The sequence below is a fragment of the Mycetomoellerius zeteki genome, unplaced genomic scaffold (genome assembly GCF_001594055.1).
Source record: "Mycetomoellerius zeteki isolate Tzet28-1 unplaced genomic scaffold, Tzet1.0 scaffold31, whole genome shotgun sequence".
NCBI lineage: Eukaryota > Metazoa > Arthropoda > Insecta > Hymenoptera > Formicidae > Mycetomoellerius > Mycetomoellerius zeteki.
Genome location: NW_017257294.1, coordinates 2,939,034 through 2,965,459, shown reverse-complemented (window position 1 = coordinate 2,965,459; position 26,426 = coordinate 2,939,034). Strand labels below are relative to the sequence as shown.

Here is a 26,426-nt window from a genome sequence, read left to right as displayed (position 1 = left end):
TTACGTTGCAGCTTATAAATGCAAGTCGTGATCGTCCATTTTCAGCCGACTTTTCGCCGACCTCTCTATCCTCTCTTACCCCTCGTTTAATCCCTGCTGCAACGAGACATCGGAACAAAAAGCTTCTTTCGTTTCTTTCGTCTCTATCTTTCGTTCTCGTTCCTGTACTCTATCTTCCTCTCTCTCTCTCTCTTTTCTTTCTCCGGCTTCCGTCACTTCTGAACAAAAAGCGATATTCCGGCGCGCCGCGCCGTAAAGAAAGTAATCGCTTACGGGCTTTCTCGCGCCTCGCACTGTCTCGTGAGGTGTTGCGGCCTAATTGAGTCTGTTTGTAATCCTGCTTATGGATCTTTATGAAAGGGAAGGTTTACAGGCGCAACATAAACCCCTCCATCCATCAACCAAGAGCGGCAGCTAAAGACCTCATCAGTTCCGGTGCTAGCAAACACGGTGTCCTCGGTGATAAGCTTTAACCAGGGATAGAAGAGGAGAAGACGCGGACACGATACGCCAGGCAAAAATTCACATAGCTCACCCCTGTCACCTCGCGCCCTTACGTCGGAGATCTTATCTCTGACGTGTCGTCAGATTTATCTGAGCATTAAGAACGCACGTCGTGAGGACACGTCGCGTCTATAGTGGCGTGTTTAGGAGAAAATAGAATAAATACGTCTATTAATGGTGCGCCGCGCGGTACGAACATTTTTATCGTCGCGACCGCCCGCCGCCGATGCTTCATTACAGAGTTATGCGCGATATTCTAGCGGCGCTTATCGGCATCTATACCGTGGCGGGGCTTTGAAGAAACTGTCCCTTATTTCCTCTGACTACTAGGCTCGTTAGGAATCAAGGAGGATTAATGTCCAAGTCTCGCGTTGAGCCTTGGTTAGTTACGAAGACCGTCGCGCCTGAAACTTCCGGTTTGGAAGCTAGAGTATACGACCGTTCGTGTAAAATTGCGAATAATGACTTCATCTTTTTCACGAAGGAATCACGAAGGAGTTATGAAAGCCGTTTTAATAAAATTTCTCACCGAGTGCAACTATAAGCGTGTCACTCCTCACGCAAAGAACAAGGCCGCGTGGCTAAAACAGCTCCTCAGAACGGAAAACTTAATTTCTAGTACTGTCTATCAATTCCATCTATTGCGTGTTTTTAGATTAATATCTGCTTTCTACAGCGTTGCACGTCCCACCGTCTCGCGCATTGTCATCGCAGGACTTTATGTACACTAAATAAATTCCCCTTCGTCCTCACGGTGACACGCACGCGATGAATGCGAGATGGTACAGGAATTTACGCGAGGCTCAGCAACGCTGAGTACGTGCGGGCGAAGTAGCGAGCGTGTTGGAGTATAATGAACCCTTCGTGCGCGTGCGATAATCCCGATGAAACTCCACTTCCCGAAGTGCGTTTTCCTGGGAGCGCGCGAAAGAGGAGGCAAGTCCTACCTTCTTTCTGAAAGGAATCTCCGAGGATAATCTGAGCCCCCTCCCCCCTCCTCTGGTATATTCTTATTCCGTTCCCGCATCAAGCTTCAATGGCATCGATTTATCACGTAGGCAAACTGCTTGTCCCACGTGAAGATAGGTGGAAAGAGCGACCGCGTACGTGCATTTTCCTCCTTCACGCATCCATATACATACACACATGAGGAGCGTAACGCATGTATGCCCTTAGGACAAAGCTCTCAAAAATCTCTCAGTATCTTCAGCAGTGCACTTTCTAACAGTGCGCTTCGTTTACACACGTATAAATACTAAGGTACAACATTCATGGTGCGTAACCACTTTGCTCTATAGGTGGGGTAATGACAAATCAATTTCTCGACGAGCGTTTCCTGACCGATCACTGCTCGGTCGATCGGTGGCGGTGGCGGTGGCGGTGGCGACGTTCCACCGGGAAGACCTCGGCCCTCCAACCGCTTAGCCAATATCGCCTATGTCGCGGCACGTCGCTTCGAGGCCCGTTCCGAGATCGCCCACGCCCTATATGTTCTCGACTCGCCGGGTATCGAAACAAATTATGCACGTGTGTATATACCGCTCGTACGTTCCCAGAAAAGACAACCTGATGCATGGAACCGGTGCGCGACTACATGGCTACCCCTTTATTCTTTTCGTACCTTCAACGAAGAGAGTACGACTGCTCTTTGGTACGCGCGCGCACGCCTAAGCTGGATGGATATTAGAAATTCAAAGCTGCACATCCTCTATGGCGTGCAGTGTTACGGTCCGTCCAGGCGGATTTATTCTGCGCATCTTCATTACGATCGATGCCGTTACGTACAATATGTTAGACTTCCTTGTTTTTCTTTGAATCGTCTAATGCCGAAAGATGCTATATCCGATACATAAAATTTGAAGTGGAAATTGTCTATTAAAAGAAATTTACGAGTAATGAAATTTGCAAAAAATCACCGTTATCTTTTTTCTTAACTCGTATATTTCTTGAATAAAAAGGAATTGGTAATTGCAGGATAAAATATGTGATTCGTAAATTTAATTACTGATAAACTGGAGATAAACGACACCTCTTAGCTGTTTGAAAATTATAATCTCGGCAAAAAAGAATTATCTGAATACCGTATAGTTAATCGAGATCGATATAAAAAAAATGTTGCAACCGTTCATTAATACGCTCAACTGAGATTCTGATAAGGCTGTAAACGTGTTTCTGAGTTGTTCAAGTGCTTCGCAAAGCGGTACCAAGTTACTAACTTGTAACGGCCTTTGTGCCGTTGGTAATAGTGTCGGGATAATTTTTGTCGGTGTCGCAACCAGTCGCGCTATGAGTAAGCTCATGACCACATTCAATGTAAATTTCATATTTTCGCCTTGTTCCCATCTCACGGGTTTCAACTTCTTTTTTCTTACCGCCGTGTGATTTACGCGATGCGAATCGCCGCAAGCGTTGACGGATCTAAGTTACATACTGTGTCAAGGTGTTATAGCAAGCTGATTATTATAATCGCTATCTAATCGCGAACAGGTAAGTCTTCGATAAAGAGGGACATAAATTTAAAGTAGAACGATAATGGCATTTTTCATTACCACGCTGTGCAATTCAGTGCAAGTCGATATTTTAAACTACAGGTAGACATAATTTACATTTTTATATATCTATATTTTATCCGATATCCATTAACATAATTAAAATCATGATTTATGTTCTGTTATGAATCTAGTTATAAGTATGTAACATGCTTTTTAAATATTAAATGCAATTTCCAATTTTTCTATTTGCGAACTTTATATTTGATATATGAATGCAATTATTAAAGTAGTTTTATTAAGATTTCTTCGCAGTGTAGCACATAATAAATATTAGTTGAAAATATTTACTTTCTAAATTTCTTGAAGTGAAATCTCATCTCCTATCTCATAAAAGAATTAAAATACTGCTACGATTGAAAAACAGAAAAAAATTGCACTGTTGAATAAGAGTGGCAGATTTTCACTCTTTTTTTTGGAGTGAGATTCAGTCCAAAGAAAAGAAATCTCACTCCTTTTTTTGTAATGAATTTCACTCCAAAAGCGTGAAATCTCACAAAAAAAAAGAATTAAAATCTGCCACTCTTATTCAAGAGTATACATTTTTCACTCTTTTTCAATGTGGCAGTATTTATACGAAAATTTGTCGAGATTTTTATAAATCCAGAACAATAAAAGTTGCTCTCGAAGACCCCTATTGCTGACGGAAGAGTTAAAACTCATGTTGCTGATGGAGGGTTAACTTTGACGCGTAAACTTTTTAAAAGGATAGGATAAAATTTTTTCACATTTATATTAGTTATTTTATTATATTTTTTATAATAATAACGATAACCGAAAGCATAAGTTATTCTGACGAAAGAGAATACAAATGCAATCATTCTGGAACCGTACATTTACGACCATATGCTATCTGGCATTCTTTAGCCCGGTCATGTAGGGGCCGTACGTGTCAAAAGGTTAATTACATCAAAATATATAAAAATAATATTAAAAATTTTTTATATATGTACCGTAAGTTCAATCAACTAATTTCGCAGTATATCGAGTCAAATTACCGCTAACAAAAATAACTATCTCACAACATATCCGTGACAGAACATACAATCGATTAAAAAAATGCCGGTAGTTCAAGAAGGCTTGTGCCCTTTCGGTCATTAGTCACGGGTGTCAAATGCGATATGTGCGACCGGTTCTTAAAGGCAACGACTGGTTTTCGTGGACGAAAGCGGTAGCGGCTGACGTAAGGAGCCGACATAACGGCACGTGTCGAGTCACGGTTACACCATTGACCCCCATTCGGGGTCTGGGGCTACCGAATTGTTACGCGGGCAATTTCTTACGGGAGATCTTGGGGTGTCTTTACATCGGCACGCATACCAAACTGGAGGAACGCGTCGGCCGTAAAGGCTGCGTCCGCTCCGAAATGCGGAACAGTTATCTGCAGCCGCGTCTAGGCGGACGGGCATTTGATTACACGTCTACCTGCGTTCCGTTGCGATCGCATCGGTTGAATACAAAAGACAGCTCCGTAACTAAAGTGCGAATAAATAGTCGTAGCTATTGGTGTTCTGCACCTGTAGGCGAACAAAAAAGTCACACACGTCCGCGCGGATTTGTAAGATACGGTAACGGGAAACGCCAGCAAGAATGCCGGAAAAACAGTATCATGTAGCATGTGAATCTACATAATGAATCCACGTAAAAATTCACATTCATCTACATTTACTTCTCAGTATTTTCCGTTTCCACGTTTCACAGATACATTCGCGACCGTCAATTTGTAAGTGTACTTTCACTGGCACATAAGCATATGTGTTACAGTATGTGTGTTTACTTTGCGTAATTATAATCCGCTTCGTGCATACTCATTTGACGGTGTGCCGAAGACCGAATGTAAATTTCGTTCGCCTTTCCCTCATTCGTGCATACCTCGTTCTAACGTTTCTTCAATTGAAAACGGTTTGCGCTTCGCTTGTGGTTCGTGTTGCAAAACATACGTTTCCTCGATCAAAAGAATTCGCGTGTTTTTTATTTCGCGGTGTAAACCAAAGTAGAACTAGGAAAACGCACTGTTCCTTTTGGCCAGGATACGGGGCTACACAGTTCCAGTTGTTTGCCTCCGAGTTGAACCTTCCTTCGCTTCTCGTGCGATAATTCTGCATAAAATTTCGGTCATATAATCATCGCAGATAAATCGCTCCTATAAGATCAAATAAATTCAAAACTACATGTACGTAAGATAAGACTGAAATTATTTCTCGTATATTCCGTGAAACATTTCATTTGCGTCGTAATAAAAAATCGTAAAATGGATATGATCAATATTTTCACGCGACATAGTTCTCGTTATAACGGAATTTCGCTTGAATGTTATAATCCATCTTAAATACATAAGTATGTAGACGTAGTCATTGTATCAGGGAAAGGATTAAAGATAACAGCCGCGGTAACTAAACGCGAATATCTAAGTTCGTGGGTACAGACGAAACCTAAACGGTACTAGCGGCAAGAATATTCATTCGATGTCACGATAGTACTCGTATCATCTCGGCATCTATCCATTTCATTAACATTTTCCCTAATTAGCTAAATAATTAATTACTTTGGGACTTGCGGTATCTATTGTAACCAGTTATATTTTTAATTGCAAGCCTGTTCCCAATTGCTTGAACATTATTAAAATTTAGTTTCGATATACCGATCATTATTTATTTCTATAAAGTTAACTTATGATATTCGATATGATATGCCGAGGTGATATGATCTCGATATGTAAAGATTTAATTAAGATGTAAGGCAATATATAGATATCGCTGTATACACCCCAATTAGTAGCCAATGCGCGATAAGATTTTCCAGTTTTATCTAAGTATTACTTCGCTCACTTGGATATATTTTGCCAACTTGGACATATTCACAGGGATTTGGTTCACACTTCGCTTGTAAAGAATCTCGCTATTAAGAGGAGATATTCATACGGCTATAAAAGTACACGTAACCGTTAACATTGTCGGGCATCGACCGACCCAGAGTCATTTTTCGGTCGCGAAGTGCGAAACTTACGGGGATAGAGATCAGTCCCCGTGCTCCCATTCCATGAATGTAAAGTTACCAAGAGAACAGTCCGGAGCTGACCATTAAAACTGGTCCGAGTCAATTTCCACTTCCACCTTGTACGATACGACGTGTAATTCGCTTGACCGCGTTGCCGTTTGATTTGTTGAATAATTCGCACGTACATATTGAGGGGGCCATTGCAAAAATGAGATATACGGATCGCGCGTAGGTAACAGCGTGCATTAACATACGAGGCTTCCCATTTGCAGCCTATAACTTATTCAATCGATGATGTGGCATGCATCTGATACGAACGAGTATGTGTGAAACTTATGAAGAAATCATTTCTACAGCCGTCTATATCGATACGGCCCAACAGATGGCTTACAGTCGATGCTATACGTGATAGTATATGATCGTTCTTAATTAAAAAATAAAAAGAGGAACGGAGACACATAGAATTGTGGAGACTACTGCGTTTATTAGTTTCAGATATCTTTAATACATTCTTTCGCGATCGTTTCAATTAAATGCATAAATTTAAACGATATTATTACCATTTAGATAGTATTATTAAAATTATACGCATTACGTTTAGCATATTCGCGACTATTAATATCTCTACCTTAATCTCAAAGAGAGAAAGTTTCTCGCGAGGAATTCACGTAGATATGGGAAAGTTAAAATTTCTTACTCTGATGACACCGCGGTATCATCGCTCATTCGTATCATCGAAAGTATGAACGAACATGCCCGATCCATGATAACCAATGTACGTGCGTGCGCATATAAATAAGATTCTTGGAAACACGCAAATCGGCAGGGAAAGAAAAAGCAAAAGGAGCCCCGCGCGATCCCGGTCTCGTTCAATCGCGTTCTCATCCTCGCGTAGGGAGAAGCGCGCGCGATCAGTTTCGTCGTGTGACTTCTGATCGAGCGACCACGGTACGAGGAGAGGAAAAGAGGACTGGAAGAACGCGCTTGCCACGAGTGAATTTGCATTAAGGTCGGTGTGCAGGACTTCCTTGTCGTGCCAATGGCGCGATGCTTTTCCGCGTTGCGACGTTTTTCCCCGCCGGCGATCACGCCTCTGGTACGCGCGATTTCCGCGCGAGAGTTGCTTCGCGAACGATGATGTCCAGCTATCAATTATGTGCCGAGAAGGTGAAAGGGACCGAAAACATCTGCGGTCCGTAATGGAATCTTAATTGTGGTCTATTGAAGCAGACTTCAACGAATCAAGTTTTTTCTTTCAAGGTCGATCTGTTATGCAAATCATAGTTTCCTCTTACATAAATGCGATTTAAGAGGAAATCCTGTTTGCAGATATTTTTTATAGTTGTAAATATTTCCAATAAAAGTTAACGTCAACGTTTGCATAATGCTATATAGATGGTTGACATCTGTTATTCCGTTATTGCAATTTATACCTATAATATGCATTGATTGTCGATTTGATGTAACAAAAATAAACATTTGCTAAAATTTAGAGATATATAAAATATTGTTTTCGTTTGTTATCTAGCTTTATGTAAATAGTACAACAAAACAATGTTTTAATGGATATAGAAAACAATTAATATACTAATTATTTGTTTTTTAATTGTGTCTTAAACTTTACGCGAATTGAAAGTCAATGTGAGAACTAATACGCGTATAACTATAAATATTATATATCTTGAATATAACATATTATAGTTTTCTTATTTGACTTTTTTCTCAATTTAAATAAATAATTATTTAAAAAGTTGAACTTTATATACAATTTTTAAATTCATATACGGATGCCTGCAACATAATTTCCATTTACATATATATGATTGGCCGAGCAGTATCGACATTACTGATTATTGTTAGCCATTTTAAAGATAAAATTCATTACATCAAGTGTGACTTCTATTTTCGAAAATTTTACAAAATTTTTTAATTGAAAATAAAAATGTTTCGCATTTTTTTATGCTACAATATTTAATTCCAACGTATTTTTAATTACTACGCGGGCAGTTTCAAAAGCAAAAAATTGCTTCGATATCGTTACAGAGATTTAATTGGAAGCGAAATTCAATTCCGTGTCTGACATACGAAATGTTTTTGTATTTTTTAGCTACTTAAACTTCTGGCAGCAATTTCGGCGAGCGTACGAAATTCGCGCTCGTCCCGCAAAAGGGATAAGTGCATTTAACGCGTTATACTATTCATGACTAATTTATGACCCGATAAAAGCATTACATCCTAGAAGACCTTCCTAAAATCTGTCGGAAACAACGGATTCGCTTCGCGCTTCCAATTGGAAAGTAAAAGCATTGTGAAATCCTGACGTGTGTATCGTCATCGCGTGCACCAATTTTACCGCACCGCAGTAGCAGTAGCCACCTGTGCGAGAAGGTGACCCTGAAAACGCAAGGGCGACCTCGAACTCATACGGTCCTATTCGAAACCTCAAGGGCGTTCGCCGCATCCTCTCGCGCGAGTACGCGCGTACGTGTACGCGTCTGATAAGAGGATCATTCCAGGTAACGTCGTATAACCGGGCAGGTAATGCAGCGTACGGACATGGTCGCGAGAGCACGCCGACGGTGCGAGACGGAGCGAAGACGGCTGTACTGGAACAGAGCGAAACGACGGAGGCGAGTGATGCGCTGACGGCGAACGGGGTATGCGGAGGCCCCCGCTACTAGCAACGACTAGTTACACGTATGAAATAATCTATTATCTGGATGGGGAGTTATCTGGTGCGGGCATTGAATCGCCAAGGCCGTGGAGGAGCGGCGATGTCGGCGGAAGGAGTGGGACGGGGTGACGGGGAGCGGCGGTAGCAGTAAGAGACGGAACGAGATACACGTAGCGTTAAGATGGAAACAGAGAGGGGGGAAAGAAAGAGAAAGAGAGAGAAGACAAGAGGAGGTAAGAAAAGAGAAAGAAAAGGAGAAGGAGAGAGGGGGAGAGAGAGAGAGAACGAGAAGAGGCAGGCAAGAGTCACACAGCGGTCAACGAACCTCCCCCGACGCCGAGCGCGGACTGTACGTACCTACGTTAGCTATGTTACTTGCGTACGTACGTAGATACGTGAGTACGTGGAGAAGTCTGCCTACCGTTCATCCGTTGAGTCGGTGTTGCTTTCGCGGTGTGCTCCATCGCAAGCAACGGCGCCCACGGTGTATATACGCGCCTCGAGTGGAGCGCTTGGCAGCCGAGGGTCTTTCCTCTTCTCCTTCTCTTCCTCCTCCTGATCCTTCTTCTCGGTCATCCGCTTCTTCCTCTCCTCCCCCTCTTGCTCCTCCAGGTCTTCCTAGTTCGGTTCCTCTTCCTCCTCGCCGCCCTTACAGAGTAGCATGCCGCGTCGGGGAACGCATTCGCAGTAGGCTCCACTATCTTCTGCTAAATAACCGCCGTCTAGATTCACCCAGCATCCGCGTCTCCTCTCCGTTCCGTCGTCCTATTTGCGGCCCCCTTCTGGCGTACCCTACAGCGTATATCGTTTGAACGCCGAAGACCGATCCCTCCTGTCTGTCATATCAGGCGTCCCTGGTCGCCGATCTAATAATTAGGAAGGATATCAGCAAGCACGTAATTTTACTCGGACGCCTCCGTATAACCCGCGGCTCTCTCTCTCAACGCATCTCTTTATGATGCGAGGCCGCGCGACGGCCGGGAGGTGTTGAAGATACGGTGGAATCTTCATGGGACTGATGCCCCCGCGTTTTCCGCTGATTCAGTGAGTTTGATTCGTGTTACGAGGCGGGTCGTGGGTGCTTAATGCCTCGCGAAGTGGCGCCGGCGTCTCTAATGCACTGCCGTATTACTTGATCTTAATTGGTTCCGCGTTCGTCGAATTACTTCGCTTGCGCGCCGCAAAATTCCACGACCGTACGATTGATTATCATCGTTACAACCGTTCATTCTTTGTTAACCGATGTATCGGACAAATAAAGGGGATGTGTGATTCCCTATCGCGAAGTGTTCGACTTTTATGGCGCTCGTAAAATATAACCGACCAAGAAAATAAGGCCAAACTCCCTTAATACGCTCTTATGTCGATCGCACTTAATTAACCGCCGGATCTTTTAAATTATGCTATTTCCCGATTACAGTATTAATTGAACGATTCGAGATAGAACTCAACTAAGTCTATGAAGATTCCTTTGAAGAAAACGCATTTGAACTTAATCGCTCTCGGTTAATCTTATGGTATCTTCGTAGATATAATTAATAGTCGTGTCCGTAATAACTGAAGCAGCGATGTCGTATTTATGGTACGTAATTGAAAATGTACGTATGTACTTTCTCAGTTTCATGTAAGTGTACGTTACGTTTAGACCATTTCTTCGTTGAACGTACCGTTCTTACAGTGTATTCTTTGATTTGTCTGAGAAGCTTCGTGTTCTCTGAGGACGAAGAAAGTAATATGGTCATGAATCATTACTTCTTCTGGAAACTTGAGTTTTTAACAATACATAAGAGATATCTAATTTTATATACAACGATCACGGATTGGATCTACTTTTATATCAAACTCTTCAATTATCAAGTCCTTCCATTAATTTATTGTTACGTGACGACTGGAATTAATTTTGGCAAAACAAGTAATTTTTTAAAAATATATGTGCATTCTGATTTAATATAATGTTATTATTAGCAATGTAACCACAAATATGTCGCTAAAGTGATAAATATGCTGTTATAATTATTCGTAACTAATTAGCTTCAGAATTATTGTGTCATTTATATAACTGATCATAACTGCTAGTATTGATTTTCTGTTATCGGATATTATTTATAACGTTTAATAACATACATTTTATATGTATATGTTAAAAAATTATAAAGTTATATATTTTTTTTCAAAATAATAATTGAAATGTAGTAAAATTCTACTCAACTCTGCTCTGTCACTTTAATTTTCATAACAGTTACGGCAATCTAAATAAACACTTGTTTTCAGTTATCGATTGCTTTTTTTACCAAGATAGAAACTCATGTTTTTTTTCAAAGCGAAAGGAATTCCTCATCAAGAATTTGAAACAGCAAGTCAGCTTTCACGCCGTATGAATTCTTTTTATCTCCGAAACTACTAATTTAACTCAACGGTATTTATTTCGAGAGAGTCGAGAAAAGGAGGATACTTTTATAAAAGATATAGCGAACGAATGTTACGTGTCGGAAAGAAGATCAGAAATATCTTTTTTACTGTAGAAGACAAACTAAAACATTTTTTTGCATAACTGTATTGTTAGCCCTTGTACTAGTCACGGGTCTGGCGATGTAAGCGCACGCTAGACTGGTCTCTGATCGTACTTGCTCCGAGATCGTGCAAGCGTGATCACATTCTCGGCTTTACTGCCCCGAGGCTGCGAAACGAGCCCCGTATCTACAATTATAAATGTTTATGTCATTACGGAGATTAGAGAGTCGATTCATCGTGACACATTGAATATACGCGCAGTATTATACGCGCATAATTGCGGTAGCGGAGTAATATAGAACTTAATCTTGCGTAAATTCAGGGCGTTGTGCCCCCTTCGTACGTACAACGGTATAAATCTCGATGGACTCTTCAGTCGCGGAGAATAATGCAATGTTGATTTAGGTTTCTAAATCGACCTCCAATCCGCAAGTTAGCCCGGGGCGTACATTTGGATTACTATCGTACACGAATAGGTTACATTCAGAACAGGTTCGTAACACTTAATCTTTCGATGATCACTTCTTTTTACATCCCACGATTAGTCACGTCATGCACTGGTTATACGATAACTTATAGAGCAATATGATCTAATTTGTTACGCGATAACAACATAAATATATTAGAATATCTACAGTATACATTCCAAACTACTAAAGCACTGAGATCCCATTTACGTTTGTTATCGAATTAAACGTAAAATTGCTTATCTATAGTTTGTTAAGAAATATTCTTAACAGAGCCGACATTCATGTACTTCACGCGCTTCTTTAACGAGAAGATCAAACAGTCGATTCTTTACTGGCAACTTCTATATTTATCTGTGCTAACTGTCAAGTGTTTTCCTCCTTCGTCGTATAAGGCAGTTCTAACTTTGAGAGAAAAATGATATTGCGTAGTCTATGAAATTTTTACCATCAAATTGCATTTCTGCGTCCAAATATTTCCTATAATGTCGCATGAGCCATTCTTAGGTGCATGCTTTCCTCGAAGATAAATATGCTTGAACTTTCAAATGCTTCCTATTCGCTTTGATCGGATACGAAAACTCATCTCACGTTTCTTCGCTTGAATTCGCCGTACTTCGAAACCGGTCAAATGTTAAAATACTGATGAACGTTCCACATGTCTCATCAGGATGCAGAACGAAAACTCGTTTCGCGAAAGTGATCATACAGTAGCGCGTTCGAATTAAATTAGTATCTTTCAATTAATATCGTGATCTATCACTTTCTACAGATAATGTCCAGCTAAATACCGATTAATCAAATCGCGCATGCAACGATACGGTATTTTATTTTTGTCGTTTACTTGCGCAACGTTTGTTCTCGTTCTTAGAGAATTTCGCACGTGTACGAGCGTTTATGTACATTGCTATCTAAATCTTTGTTACGCGTGCAACTACCGAGTACCGGCGAGAATTGCGAATTTCTGACAAAACGGGTGATCCACATGTCTGATCGCGAGTATGCACATAGGTGTAAGAGGAAAGAAACGGCGTGAAAGAGCGAATGGGAAGAAATGGCCTTTTCCGCCTTTTCAACGATGAAGCCTTGAGAATATAGGTTGACTGTAAGCTACGAGTGAAGACGGAACCAAGTGGTTGAATACTTGGGTAGCGCCCAAGTATTCCTCGATAAAGGTCTTCAAGTGCCTTTGTGTTATGGCGCATAGCACCATACAAGTTTCACCTTCCTTGTTCTACGCGCACATATATATTTCCATATACTTTCATCACGCAAAAATTTTGCATAAATATTAACGAACGGTTTCCTTGCACGCAATTTCAAGGTCGAGGCATATATAATATAAATATCTTGGATTACGATACAATTTTGTTATGGTTTGCAACATAATTTTCGACTGCATTCCAATTAATAAGTTCTTCTTTTCTTTTTTCGAATTTTTTGAATATTAATAACGGAAGGATAAATCAAGATTAGCTTAGTTGAGCGATCATAATGAAACAAGAAAATTGAAACCGAGTAATATCAGGAAACGGTATTTCTCATAGGGCGCATGAGAATTTTCGCACCCTTTGCTAATTAGGTTCTGGCAATTTATACTTCCATTTTCATCGTACGTTTCAGCAATAAGTACGATTGTCTTATTTTCATCTTATGTTAATGTTGCTAACGCGAACTTCATATTAGACGTATAAAACACAGGATAAGGTAATCACATTCAACGTTAATTACGGCAATGGACGTGGGCGTTTTTGAGTAGTTGAATACATCTAAGGTGACTAATTTGATTAATGGCACCGTCATGCAATTTTCCGGCGGACGTTAGGAAAAAGCATAATCGATTTACATCTATTACGATAAAATGGTTATTATGTACCGTGAGCTAGTCATTTGGGACGAGTTTTACCGGCGATCACCGTAAAGCCGCGATATAACCTGCGCGCTTATCAATTCATCATTCCTCCTGTCGTTACCGTATGACAGCACTAAAGTGGTTTACATTAACGTGTAATGTATACAGCGCTGCGCAAGAAAGTACAATGAGATAAAACATCGTAGTGCGTGCCTGTATTATGAATGCATATATCATGTAACGTTATGTGCATTTTCTTGAGCGTTCACCTATTAGAATCCTATAGGCCCATTAATATTGAATACGTACAACACGTTGCGTCCATATGCGTAGAAGATTGTGATCGATCTTCGCGACATAACTTTTGTGCATCCGAATTCTTCTGCACGCGTCAGGAATGCATGTTGATACGGTTTCACGCTGCCTAGCGGTCTCAAGGTCAAAGTACTGTTCGCAACCATCGACGGACTTCCTTGATAAAAGTCGATCCGGAAGTCTAAAATTCCAGTCTACGTGGTTATGATCCCGAGTACGTTACCTTCCGTTTTCTCGTTGCCGGGGGATATAAATACATATTCAGAACCCGCGTTTAACAGCGACTAACGGCATTTATACCCATAGAAATCGAATAGCGCCAACAAGCGGCGCGGCCAGGGTTAATTGGAGTTCGGCTTTGACCCTTCGACGTTTCGTGCTGATATTTCGCGTCGAAAAATTATTCTTCGTCTGTAATTATATTGCGAAAAGAATCGCCATCCGTTGCCGTGCTATACCGCCGCGCCGTTAAGAACGTTAAAAGGGTCTAATTTCAGCTTCAGAATTTGACGTCGAATAACGGCAATGAAACTTTGTAGTAATATTTCTATTTACACGTCAATATAAATGCATTTTTTTTCTATATAGCATGAATATAAGTGTTTAGATAAGCAAATGTGACAAAGACTATATACTGTGTCTTTTTTCTTTCTCCCAATAAAAAATAATATAAATAACATCGTCCGGGAACAGATGCAAAATTTATGCAGCTCATAGTCAAATATATGACCGAGTGTTACTTGTTTAACTCCAACTGCAACTGCAATTGCAGAATTCGCGCAAGTAGTAACACCAAGTTGCGGTACAAAAACTTGGCGTGCCCGGTTCGCATTAAATCATAACGAGCACCGCATCGTATTTTCTCGTGATACCTAAATAAACAAATATATATGTCGGATAATGCATAAATGCAAATGTTAGTTATCTTATAAGTTTATTGTTCGCTATAACTATCTAACATATTTCACTTTTACTTTCTGTGAAGCTTTTCTTATCCTCATTCTTTTTTACTAGTAAAGTAAACTTAAATAAAAATATCAGCTTAAACAATGCATGACGACTATATCATACCGAAGAAACTAATAATTTTATATTTAAAGAAATATAATGTATTTTATATTATTAAAAATTTCTTTAAATTTCTCGCTGTTCTTTTAAATTAAATCGATCCATAAATCGTACTTAACCACATAGCGCCTTATTTAATCTTCAGGAAAATATTCTTCAAACTAAACTCTATTCCGATAAATTAATATCTCAGTCGATTACATGGGGTTGTACGGTTATAATAGTTATCTATTCATTTCCGCGCGATATGATCATTTACTCCGTCATCCGTGTAATTCGTCGTATCGAAGCTTTAGTGTGCATTCAACGCGAACATACCCGATATGCCAATCACACGATGCTTACGCCTTGCATTAAGTGCTGCGTGCTTTTTGCTGGCTCGTTTAGAATATCGCTAATCGGGAGGCACGGCATGCTTTTTACGGTCGACTTGTTTTTTCACCGAGTCGAGACGATAGTCGCAAGGTCGTTCGCGGCAAATCAAAACGGAAACTGGTCGTCACGGATTGATGTAATTATGGTGCGGCGATGAGACAAGGGCATATTTCGCTTCGTGGAAACACACGCACCAGCGCGAGCCCATACTAACGAAGTGGCAGTGAGGAACGATGAGAACGCCGTATAGCTGACGTACTCGACTCGCGTGCAAGCATTCTACTATGTGTAAACAGTTGCTTAGAGCGAGGCATATAAGTTTCTCATGTCCCGCGATGCGAGACGCTTTCCGCGAAGGTATCGGTAAATGTTTGCCAGGAAGGGGACGACTCCTGATTTGTTTAACTCCACCGCGGCGTTCTGTTTTCATATGTGAATTTAATGTGCTTCTTCGGAGACCTAGTAGCCGCCAAGTGCACACGCCTTAACTATTACAATAACTACACAATAAGGCTGATATAGCTTATGTATTTATGTTTAGTTTAAATAGAATATTGATATAATATTGTGTTATCATAAATCGCAAGATCACTGCGAAACCTGGACAGCACTCCGTGAGAAAGTACGGCACTAGCAAACAGTATCTGTATAAGATGCAAATAAAAATTACCTATTTACATCAAAAGAAACTGTTTTCTTTTGAAAGCAATAAACTGGTTGTAATGTAGGAAAATGGATGTTCCATCTATTTGCTTTATTATCGCAGCAAGCAATGAATCATTTTGTTCCAGTAAAATTAGATTGTATTTATATTAATACCATTTTATTTTATTGTAAAATTTTACAATAAAAAACTGAATAGTCACTAAATCGTAATGATTCATTAATCTGTTAATCAACGTGACTATAACAGCAATATATGAGAAATGTTTGTCGATTGTTGTTAATTAATAATTTAAATAATGCGCGTTATTATTGGTGACTTCACAACATTATATTTGCCGTAGACATACAAAATTGTCATGAAATTATATGTTAACATTTACAATACGAAGTTTTAATTGTCATTAAAACGCGACATAGCAGAAAATACACGATAATACATAATTATAATTCTGCCTATTATTAATTACGAGAAATATTGTTTGTATATTTGCATTTTATAAATAATATATGTTAATTAATTTGTAATTAATGTTCTTAATATTTATTATGACCATTACGATTAACCCTTTCGCGAGTGAGTTACCTTTCCGGAGATTTATTCGATCGACGTTTTCCCTTTTTGAACCCTTGCAAAATGCATCGAAGGGCATATGTTAACTCAAGAGAGCTGGAACGAAACAATTATGTCGAAGTAACATCAGAACGAAAACACACGATTTTTTTCTTTTCAGTTTGTTTTATATAATTCAAAACGGCCTGCGTTTGAATTTTTGAATATTTGTAACGTCTATCAATTCTTTATAATATATTGTATTAAAAATTATAGATTCGGAAGTATATAAAGAAAATAAACAAAAAATAAAGCGTCAAGTCAGAAATAAAATCTAAACTGATATTTATAATTGAAAGAGATGATATAAAAAAGAAGATAAAATAATTAAATTAAAATTAAAGTTTTTACGAATATTTTCGTTTATTGAAATAACATTGCTTATTTAAAATTTGTTTTAACTTACACACTATAAAAAATTAAAAGTTTAAATAGTGTGTAGAAGAATTCTCAAAAGTTTTTTCTACGTTTGTTCATCTAATCAATCGTTTTCATCATAGATAAGCTATGTTACGAGATCTTAAGAGATAAAACGACTGACTGGATCATGAGTTGCCGCAGGCAACAGCAAGTCAGCTGGTGTTGATTTATGAGAGAAATGCATGGTACTATATATATAGTACTTATTTTTTGAAAATGATATTCATGAGGTATGTGGGCGAGAAGTACGTAACTTCTGATCCAAGATATTTATTATATTAATTAAATACTATCGTGACAAGTTACTCAAAAGCATGAAGTCGTTTCTATATACGTATTTATATGTATACGTTTATAATATGTATCATTTTCATGTAGATAAGAGAGTGCTTTTACTTAAATGCATTTACAGAACCTGACGTTATGCAATAATTTTTCCAGCAACGCATGCTTTTTACATGAATTTCTTGGAAAAGATATTCATCATGATTATACGAGAATACGTATACTTCGTCTTCATTTAGACTCTTGGAAGTTTTTATAGAATCAGGCACAGCGCCTCTCGGTAATAACTATGTTACTGAAATTAATGAGCGGCAATAGAGATCAAGCGTGAGATTAGCAAGGAATACATCATATTCAAGGGTAGAAATGAAACCACCACCGCTGGCGATAGCTAATAAGTACGAGGCGTATATCCAAGCATTCGACCACTCTTGAAAATGTTTTCGGTGACGAATCGTTCGCGCATACGCTTCAAAAACAGTGTAAGTGCAACAGCCATAAAACATAAATCGCTAGTTGCTTTCCAGGAAGCTTCCCCGCCACTCTTTTTATCGACTTTAATTGAAGCCCCGTATAACTTGAGGGATCTCACTCCCTCGGTCTCGCTGTTGCTCTTTTTCTTCGGCTGGCCGCATTACTGTTCTGCCCTCGATGGAGCACTAGGACTATGAAAAAGTTTATGCTTTTATTGCGCAGGAGCACACCAGGTATATACACCACACGCGTATCCCACTAGTGACTGGAACTTGGCCGGTGCATCGTAAAAAGACGATATCAGCCGCGTATTCCTCAAACCCCGGTGTGTATCTTCCCAGGACGATTCTTGCCGCACGGATGTAAAATGAAGGAATCTTCCTGACGTGTAATTCATGTGTTAGGACTACCAACGTACGTTAATGTACAATCATCTTTTGGGAAACGATGATGATTTTTATGTTATACAAACGATACATACATATGTCTCATAATTTTCCTTGATTACAAATTTTTTGGTGAATTTAAAGTCGATTCTTCCTGAATAATAATTGATTAAAAATCATTTCAATTTACTTTTTAATTTTTACATTTATTTCCAATTTTTGCAAAAAAAAATCATTTCTTTTTCGTCACTTGGAAATGTATAGAGAGTCAAATTTAAATTCGCGACATACGAATTTTAGAAATTATTGTTTACGGTATTTCCTCAAAAGCATCCCTTCTACAACCACGAATACTTTCAGAGTCAGCTTTGTGGGCATTCAACATTTAACATCTGAGCGGATTGACGTCGTTTGGCGTCTTTCGAGTTTATGCACGATAGCAAAGAACTTCTGAAGACGCCACAGTAAATCTACGTTGCATGCGAATTGTTAGAGCTTCCCCGGTCGCGTTTGACGCTCCTAAAGTACTCTATCATTCCTCCTTTGATGTGGGTATCTCGGATGTTATGTCGCATGATAATATTATTATATACGACGTATATTTGGTATGGATGTATATTTATCACGCCCTAGGCGTCATAATATGTGAGAATGTATCGTATATTATCGCGGATATGTTATTGGATAAGTTCGCGAAATTTTGTTAGTGTTTCAAATCTCATCATCGAAGAAATATAATCCGTATGCGAGACTACTGGATTACGAGGGCTTTTCGAATATTCACATTAATAAACTTCCTAGCTATGGTCGCGTGCTCCGCATTTTGTCCGTAATCTCGAATTACCTCCGTGTTTGCATTAGAACGGAGTTACTACATTGTTATGAAATTATTGAATATTCGAATAGCTTCCATAGCTTTCTCGAGAATAGCCATAAAAGACATTTATTCAAGACATATGTTTATTACAATAAATAATTTCTATATTATTATGAAACTTGAAATATGTTTATGTTTTACGAATTACACGCTTTAATATCATAATCCCAATTTTGAAGATATTAGCAAAAATTAAAATTTACTTTAATTTAAGTTTTAATATAAACTATATATTGCTTTCATCGTTGTATAGAAATTTTCTCTTATCTAATTTTCTCTTGTCGAATTGCATTTTATTTTTAATGATTTTTTTGCATTAAACTGTTTTTTCTTGTTAAGGATTACAAAATAAAAAGAAAGCGTATTAATTTTTATTTTATTAAGTCAAAATTTAAACTTCTTTGTGGCATAAACGTTTAGAAAATGATATGTATAAACAAGATATATTGAAAAAAATTTTCATTTAGGAAAGCAAGAAAGAGCACAGTTGCTAGTAAAACGTTACTAGTATGCAATAAATTGAGCTATTTCTTTAAAAGTTTACTCATAAAAAGCTTCACGTATATATATACGTGTATTATGTGTATCATAAAAACCTCGAAAGAAAATTTGTGTATTAAGATAACCAACTTTAAAATACACTGTAGAACAAGATTAAACTTCAAAAATGACATTTGCTTGAATTCGATATGTTTCCTCTGGATAAGGAAGAATCCTTGCAACACACTGAGAAATTAATCTTCTTAACTAATTTTTATAAAGCATTTTTATAAGGCGTTTTTAATTTTTGTCTTTTTAATGTTTATAGGTATTTTAGTTGTAAAGTTACGTGTCCATTTTTCGCCATAATATCGAAGAGGGTTTTACGAAAATTTTGAAAAGCATATTCTATCGCATCTCTGTTGTGTCAGTGTCATTCTTAACAGGACAAGGCGATTGAAAGTAAAGTCTATTCAGCCGTTTAACGTTCGGAAGAAACGTAAACTTGCCGTCTCACTTTTGGCAAAGTTCTCGAGACCCTAGATTATGGTGCACTTTCTTCAGTCTCTTCCTCCGACATCTTTGCGAAAGAGGGTAAAGTTCTCCTGCAGCTCGTAAGGCCAGTCAGGAGGGCCGTACTCCTACCTGTGTTTCTTTCACGTTATAGTCCTTCCAGCTAAACTTCCGGGCCATTAATTTACATTAGGACATTTTTCAAGAGCGTGCTAGCTCCCGGCGTCGCGCACCTTAAAATTGGCGAAGTCTTCTTTTTAACGTCTCTTCTCTCTTATACGGAAGAGCTCTTGAGTCGCTCTCCCGCACCTCCCCTTGTCGACGTCACGCTTGAATTCTTCACCATTAAACGACGATGCGAAGAAAAAGGAACGAACGAAGCGTATATGAGATAACTTCAGAATTTCATTTAACGACGATGTGCAAGCGTGCACGCGGAAGGCGTTGGCAGTCATTAAATCACGCCTGTGGCAGGTCCGTCGCACGACTTGATTGATTTGTAAAACGGTCCGTCGATACCAGGATCGTCGTTACTCTTTAGATTCAACGGTAATTTCACGTAACGTATAAGTGCTACATATATCACTTGATAATTTTATTGCCGTCGTAGACACTCACGTCACAAATACGTTGTCAACATTGGAACAAAGAATGCATTGCCCCTCGCTAAGTAATTTATTAACTCGTAAAACTCGGACTCTGTGATATTAGCGCGATCGCTCGCCGTCTGTTTTTGAATTACTCCTCCTCGCCCATTAGCCGTCTTACAGTATCAGAACTTTGTATATCATTCTTGAAATTTCATTAACAGTTTACACTATTAATGCGGGATATGATAAATATATAACGCAGGATACCTGCTGTCATTGAAAAATTTATTCACTCGTAAAGTGCTGGCCGATAGTTAGTAGCGCTCTGCTGATAAATTTCTTATCGACAAGTGATCGTTAGGAAACGCCTAAACATAATTAACTTTATGCTGTTACGAATATTCTAATATTCTTCCTGTTTATGGAATGGATTATAGGAATGTGCAGCTAGTCTCTGCCATAATGATTTATGTACTGAAAATAGAGAGAGAGCAATGTTTTACATAAATGAACGAGCAGGAGGTAAAAATTTTGCTTCAAAATGAAAGACTCGCGTTGTCAGGATTGCGCTGTAAAAAAAATAGAGAACCATCGAACGTATACCGTTCCCAAAAACTTTGATAAGAGAACCCTAGAATATCGGGTGTAGCTCGTGATCGAAAAAAAAATTGCTCGTAAAATGGGCCACCATGGACGTCAACGTACGGGTTTAATGCTCGTTCGCGCAAAAACGCTCAAAGTAAAGAGAGACAGAACAACTGTCGTTGACATCATGTCAACGGCAAAACAAATATCCCCGGGATATTTGGCAATATTTTCAGTTGTAATACTCGTATTACGTTCATCGTGACGGTTGTTACGATTGTGCTTAAATCTCTGCTGATGTAATTTTTGTTAAATCTAGATCGCGTTCAAATGTTCATGAGCGAATATCGGGAATATAAAGGGAACTAGTCGAGGGCACCAGTTGAGTTTTCTTGTTCAACTCAATATGAAGGTAATAATGAAATCGAACTCTTTTCTTGTTACCGTTAAAGGATGACGTACTATTCCGTTGGAAACGCACGCTTTATACCGTCGGTCTACTTCCGCCCCTTGCAGCTACATTCATTTCTCATTTCGAACACGTCGATGCTCGGAGCAGAGCTAAACTCGAAAGTAGAAGAGAGAAAATCAACTTATGAAAGCCGGTGCTCGATCTAACAAGTCCCTGTTTAAAGTTCAAGACTCCAGTTACAAAGCGCCAATGACTACGGCGCTTTCAAATTGTATTTAAACAAAATAGTTTATAACAGAGTAAATTCGTGACGCGAATAATATATTTTAATTATCTTTTATAGCTCACGTTTTCAAATGGAATTAGTTTCACGAAAAATAATAAATTTTGTTATTTATTAGTTTTAAGCATATCTAAATAAAAATTAATGTATACAATAAAACAAATAAAATAGAAGATTCATGTGAGTATCTTTTAAAGGGAAATTCAAGTGAGAAATTAAGATTAACTATTTTAAGTAAAATTGATCTGTGTGAAATTATTTCATCCCTTAAGAAAAGGTGTTTCGATATACTGATTAACTATTCAGTATATTGAAACATTTTTTCCTAAGGGATTATTACATGTTGTTTAAAATTAACTTATATGAAATCAAGAAAAGAAAATCTTAAAATATTTTTTTTTTTTTAAATTAAACGATATTGGCGAGATTAGACAGACATTAGACAGACATTACTCAACTGAATATGAAAAATATTTTTATTGACTTATATATTATTGTAGATACATATGTACCCGCATTTCACTTGTGCTATTGGAGATAGCGATTCACGCCAGTGAATCTTTATATTTTTGTTTCAGCATACACTCACGGGCCACTGCGCAAAGGTGATGGCAGCAAAGTTTCTTGGCGAACCGTCGAAAGTAGTTACGGGAAGTTATGATCGGACTTTAAAAATCTGGGATCTGCGCAGCAAAGCATGTAAGTGAACGTTATATTATCGATTAAGTGAACGAAAAATTGACGTTTCTTTTGAAACATCCATTAAGGATATAAAGATTACGAGACATTAATCTATTAATCTATTAAGTTATTAAAATCGCAAGATTAGTGATAGGTGTCTTGTACAAGAAATTCCAGGTAACAAGCACTTTCTCCAAAGGGAGAGAGGGGATCAAGGAATCGCAAATGTAAAGATCCGATTCCGAATTTCCACGCGAAACGGTTTAAAGCACTTTAATTAAACTAGTTTATGCAAAACAATTCTGAATCTCATCTGCGTATATTTACCGACAATCGGGGTCTTGCCTGGTAATCCCGAAACGCTCCTCGGGACTCCCGACAGTGTACAGCGACGATAAATACTTTTAAGATGGGCGAAAGAAAATTTTAAACGGCGATTGCTTGCGGCTGACATATCGGGTTGCATAATGTTAACGCCGCACATTCATTCCGTCTCGTAACAGAACCGCGCAGGAAGTATGAGCCGAAAGTAATGCACGGTGCTAGCGGTAATCACGTTGCCCATTACCCCTATTAGTCGTTGCATAATGCAGATACACTTACGAGCGCTCCAAGATAATAAAACAAACGGCGAATCTGCATGGTCATTCATATGCATATTCCGTTGCACGTCGTACGCGGCTGCACAATGGACCGCCACGGAAAATATGACGCCCATAATGCCCGACTCGGTTTGTACGAAGCGCACTGGCATCAACGGCGACGCCGTAATGGCGAAGATAGGATAAAAACTCATGCCCTCCCGACTAACAGACGGTTCGTTGCGTTCGTCGTGGACGCGTTAATTAAATCGATAAGATTCTTCTGCGGAAGAACAGATTCTCTTCTCACTTGTTTCGCCTTTAAAGACGAAAGCCTCCATCCGCATAAAAGAACTTTTTATCTCGGAGTATTGATGCTCTTAATAGATGATCCCTGATAATAGAATGGATTTTTAAACAAAATTGCAACTTGTGATGGTAGAATAAATACGATCAGAGATAAAATGTGGAAAATCAAACGAGTAACTTTAATGATTCTTTATTCGAATGGCTTCAAAATGAAAGCATAATATTCATGCGATAATAAAGATAGATTTATATAATCTAATGAATGATTATTAACTCTTAAACTAGGATACAGGTTTATCCAGGACAAGATATAAGAGATGGTTCTATCTTTATTATACTCAGATTTCTTCATTACATCATTAATCAGTTTCTAATTAATGTTATTCATTGTTATCTCATATTCAAATTAAAACTAATTTGTTCTTAAAGAAAACAGAAAAGGTTTGCTTAAAAAATATTGGAAGTATCAGTTCTCTTAGATTTTAATTGGATCTTCAATCTGTGTTATACTTTATTATTATAATTCATAATTTAAAAAACATAGATAATATAAATTTTAAGTTGAAAAATAATAAAGTGAAAACTCTGGAGTAAAATTTCAAATTTTAATGCATTATTGATTTTTCTTGTATTACGTCTATTGTTCGAAGACCTCCTCTCTTCTTGTATAGGATCTGTTTGAATACAGATGATATGGGAATTATTACCCTTCAGTACATGTATTCACGTCTACTAGTTTTCGGTTCGAATGCGTACGGTCGCCATTAGAAGCCCTTTTGTCCTAGGAAGTTCACGCGTTGTGATCTAATTTCACGCGACAGCTCTCACAGTCGAGTGTGAATAATCGCGAATGCCGGATGCGATAGTCAAGCCTTTCCTCGCGAACATTATCGTGACCTTCGACTGGCAGGTGTTGGACGAGGGCTATACCTGTATCCGCATAAAGGTCTAATGGTGCGGCTTCCGAGTCATTGAAAATCGCTAGTGTAGCCAGAATAGTAACACGATAATTCCACGCATTCAAGGGCAAATGTAATTTCTCCTTCCCAGAAAGCACTTTCCGAGTGGAATGCGCGGACATCGTGACCAGTGCAAAACACCTCGACTCCTCGATGTTCTCCCATCGGGGATTTATCACACTAATTGTCAGAGAAAAGCAGCGGCGTTCGACCATTTGCTCTCTCACGCGAACAACTTCGACGTATCGAATCGTAGTCCGTTCGCCCGTAAAATAGAGGAATCTTTCACCGCTTTCGGCGACGGTACGAGGCTCTATGCGATAAGCGTGCCGCTTCGAAGATGGGGGCGAAAGTGATAATTTACAGCCGGCTGAAAGTGGCCATTCTCGAGGTAAAGCACAGATCGCGGCACACGTTCTCAGTGTGAAATGTAGAGGATTTTAAGTAGTACGAAAAATAAATTGAGTAAGCCGCACACGCAGGCGACCGGACTCGCGCAGATAGCGGCCACGAAGGATCTCATTTCCCGCAAATGTATTCGGGATTTACATTCGACCCTGGCGCCGGACTAATCTCGTGAAACGGCGCGCTCTATCTGAAGAACGGCTTGAGATATCGATTTACACTACGGTCAACAGCGCTACGGAATTCTGCGGTGTGTGCGGCCAGTAGCCGAGAAATCGTATTGACAAAGGATACAAAGCTGTAGAAACTGCTTAATACGATGGCGTACAAATATTAATTTGCAAAGTCCAGAATCGCCTTAAACTTGGTCTTTAGTTACCGTTCGCACGGAATAATAATTTACATCATTAACCAGCATATAAGAGCGTTCGCCAAATTTCAATAAATAGCGTCATATCGTGTTTTGTCGGAGAAATATTATTATAGTTGAGATATAATTAACGGATGAAAAATAAAATTACACAGCTAAAAACTTCCCTAATTCAGCAACTCTACAGTCGTAATATACGGGGACAGTCAATTTTCTATGTTAAAGCATCAAAGTTGACAGCTGAATAACATTAGGGATTTATTAAACCATCTTCTTAGTTATAGATGTTGAATTCGTACAGTAAGTTATAGTTTTTCTGTATCATCTAATCTATTTTTTCCCGTATACTTGTATTATCTCTGTTATTTGTTGAATAAATATGAAACTTGCTTTGAACTTCTCAGTGAACACAGATATCGAGATATGTAATACGGATGTAATATTGTATCTATATTTTAAATATATTAATTATAAAATTAAAATTTTTTTAATGATTGTTTTTCGTGAATCAAAAATTGTCACTGTGCATTTTATGCAATAATTTCATTTCTTAAAAAAAAAAAGCGATTAACAAGTATCTGATGATACAAATTTCAACAACTGTTGATTTGCTTTTATTTCACATTGAAGTATTCCAAACAAAAACTGCATTCGCGCAAATTAAATGATAGGTAAACTGTTGGATATTATTGTCAATAGAATAAAACATTGGTTCTATAAAAAAATTACTCGTTTCCGTAAGTATGTTTATTTACATACTTACACGTTTTCGTACACTTCATTTTAGCTACTAATACATATCACGTAAAAAAACAAATAGTGAATAACATTAAGTACTATGAGTATATATGTATAATATATAGTTACACTAAGAAAAACAATTGTTCATTTAATTGAATAAATTTAATTGTTTCTATTTCTTCCGTTGAAAAATATATATTTTAAGTCATATATGATATATTTGATTTAAATACAAATATTCTTTATCGAAAGAAATAAAGACGAATAAAATTAATTTAGTCAAATGAGCAATTTTTTCTCATTGTGTTATAATGGAATTGCAAGTTAAGCGACTTTATTATTTGAACCGATCCTGATAAACTCGTTTGAGAATTCCATGTCTTTTATATTAAGTTAATACTGCAAGCGTAAAGTGCGAAGTTTCCTACACGCCGGGCACAGCAAGAGAACTGCATTACTTCGCGATATGCAAGCCCTTATGAAAGTT

At 38.4% G+C, this 26,426-nt stretch overlaps 2 protein-coding genes across 2 annotated transcripts in view; one reads left to right on the top strand and one right to left on the bottom strand.

The window, feature by feature from the left end:
- The window catches only part of neo (ZP and PAN domain-containing protein neyo), a 284,314-nt gene that overhangs the window by 178,261 nt on the left and 79,627 nt on the right, over positions 1-26,426 (bottom strand). The window lies entirely within an intron of this gene.
- Positions 1-26,426, top strand: part of Atg16 (Autophagy-related 16) — a 404,014-nt gene that overhangs the window by 352,528 nt on the left and 25,060 nt on the right. Inside the window, exon 9 of the mRNA XM_018451277.1 lies at positions 22,472-22,592. Within this exon, the coding sequence (XP_018306779.1) occupies positions 22,472-22,592 (121 nt within the window). The remainder of the gene's footprint in view (positions 1-22,471; positions 22,593-26,426) is intronic.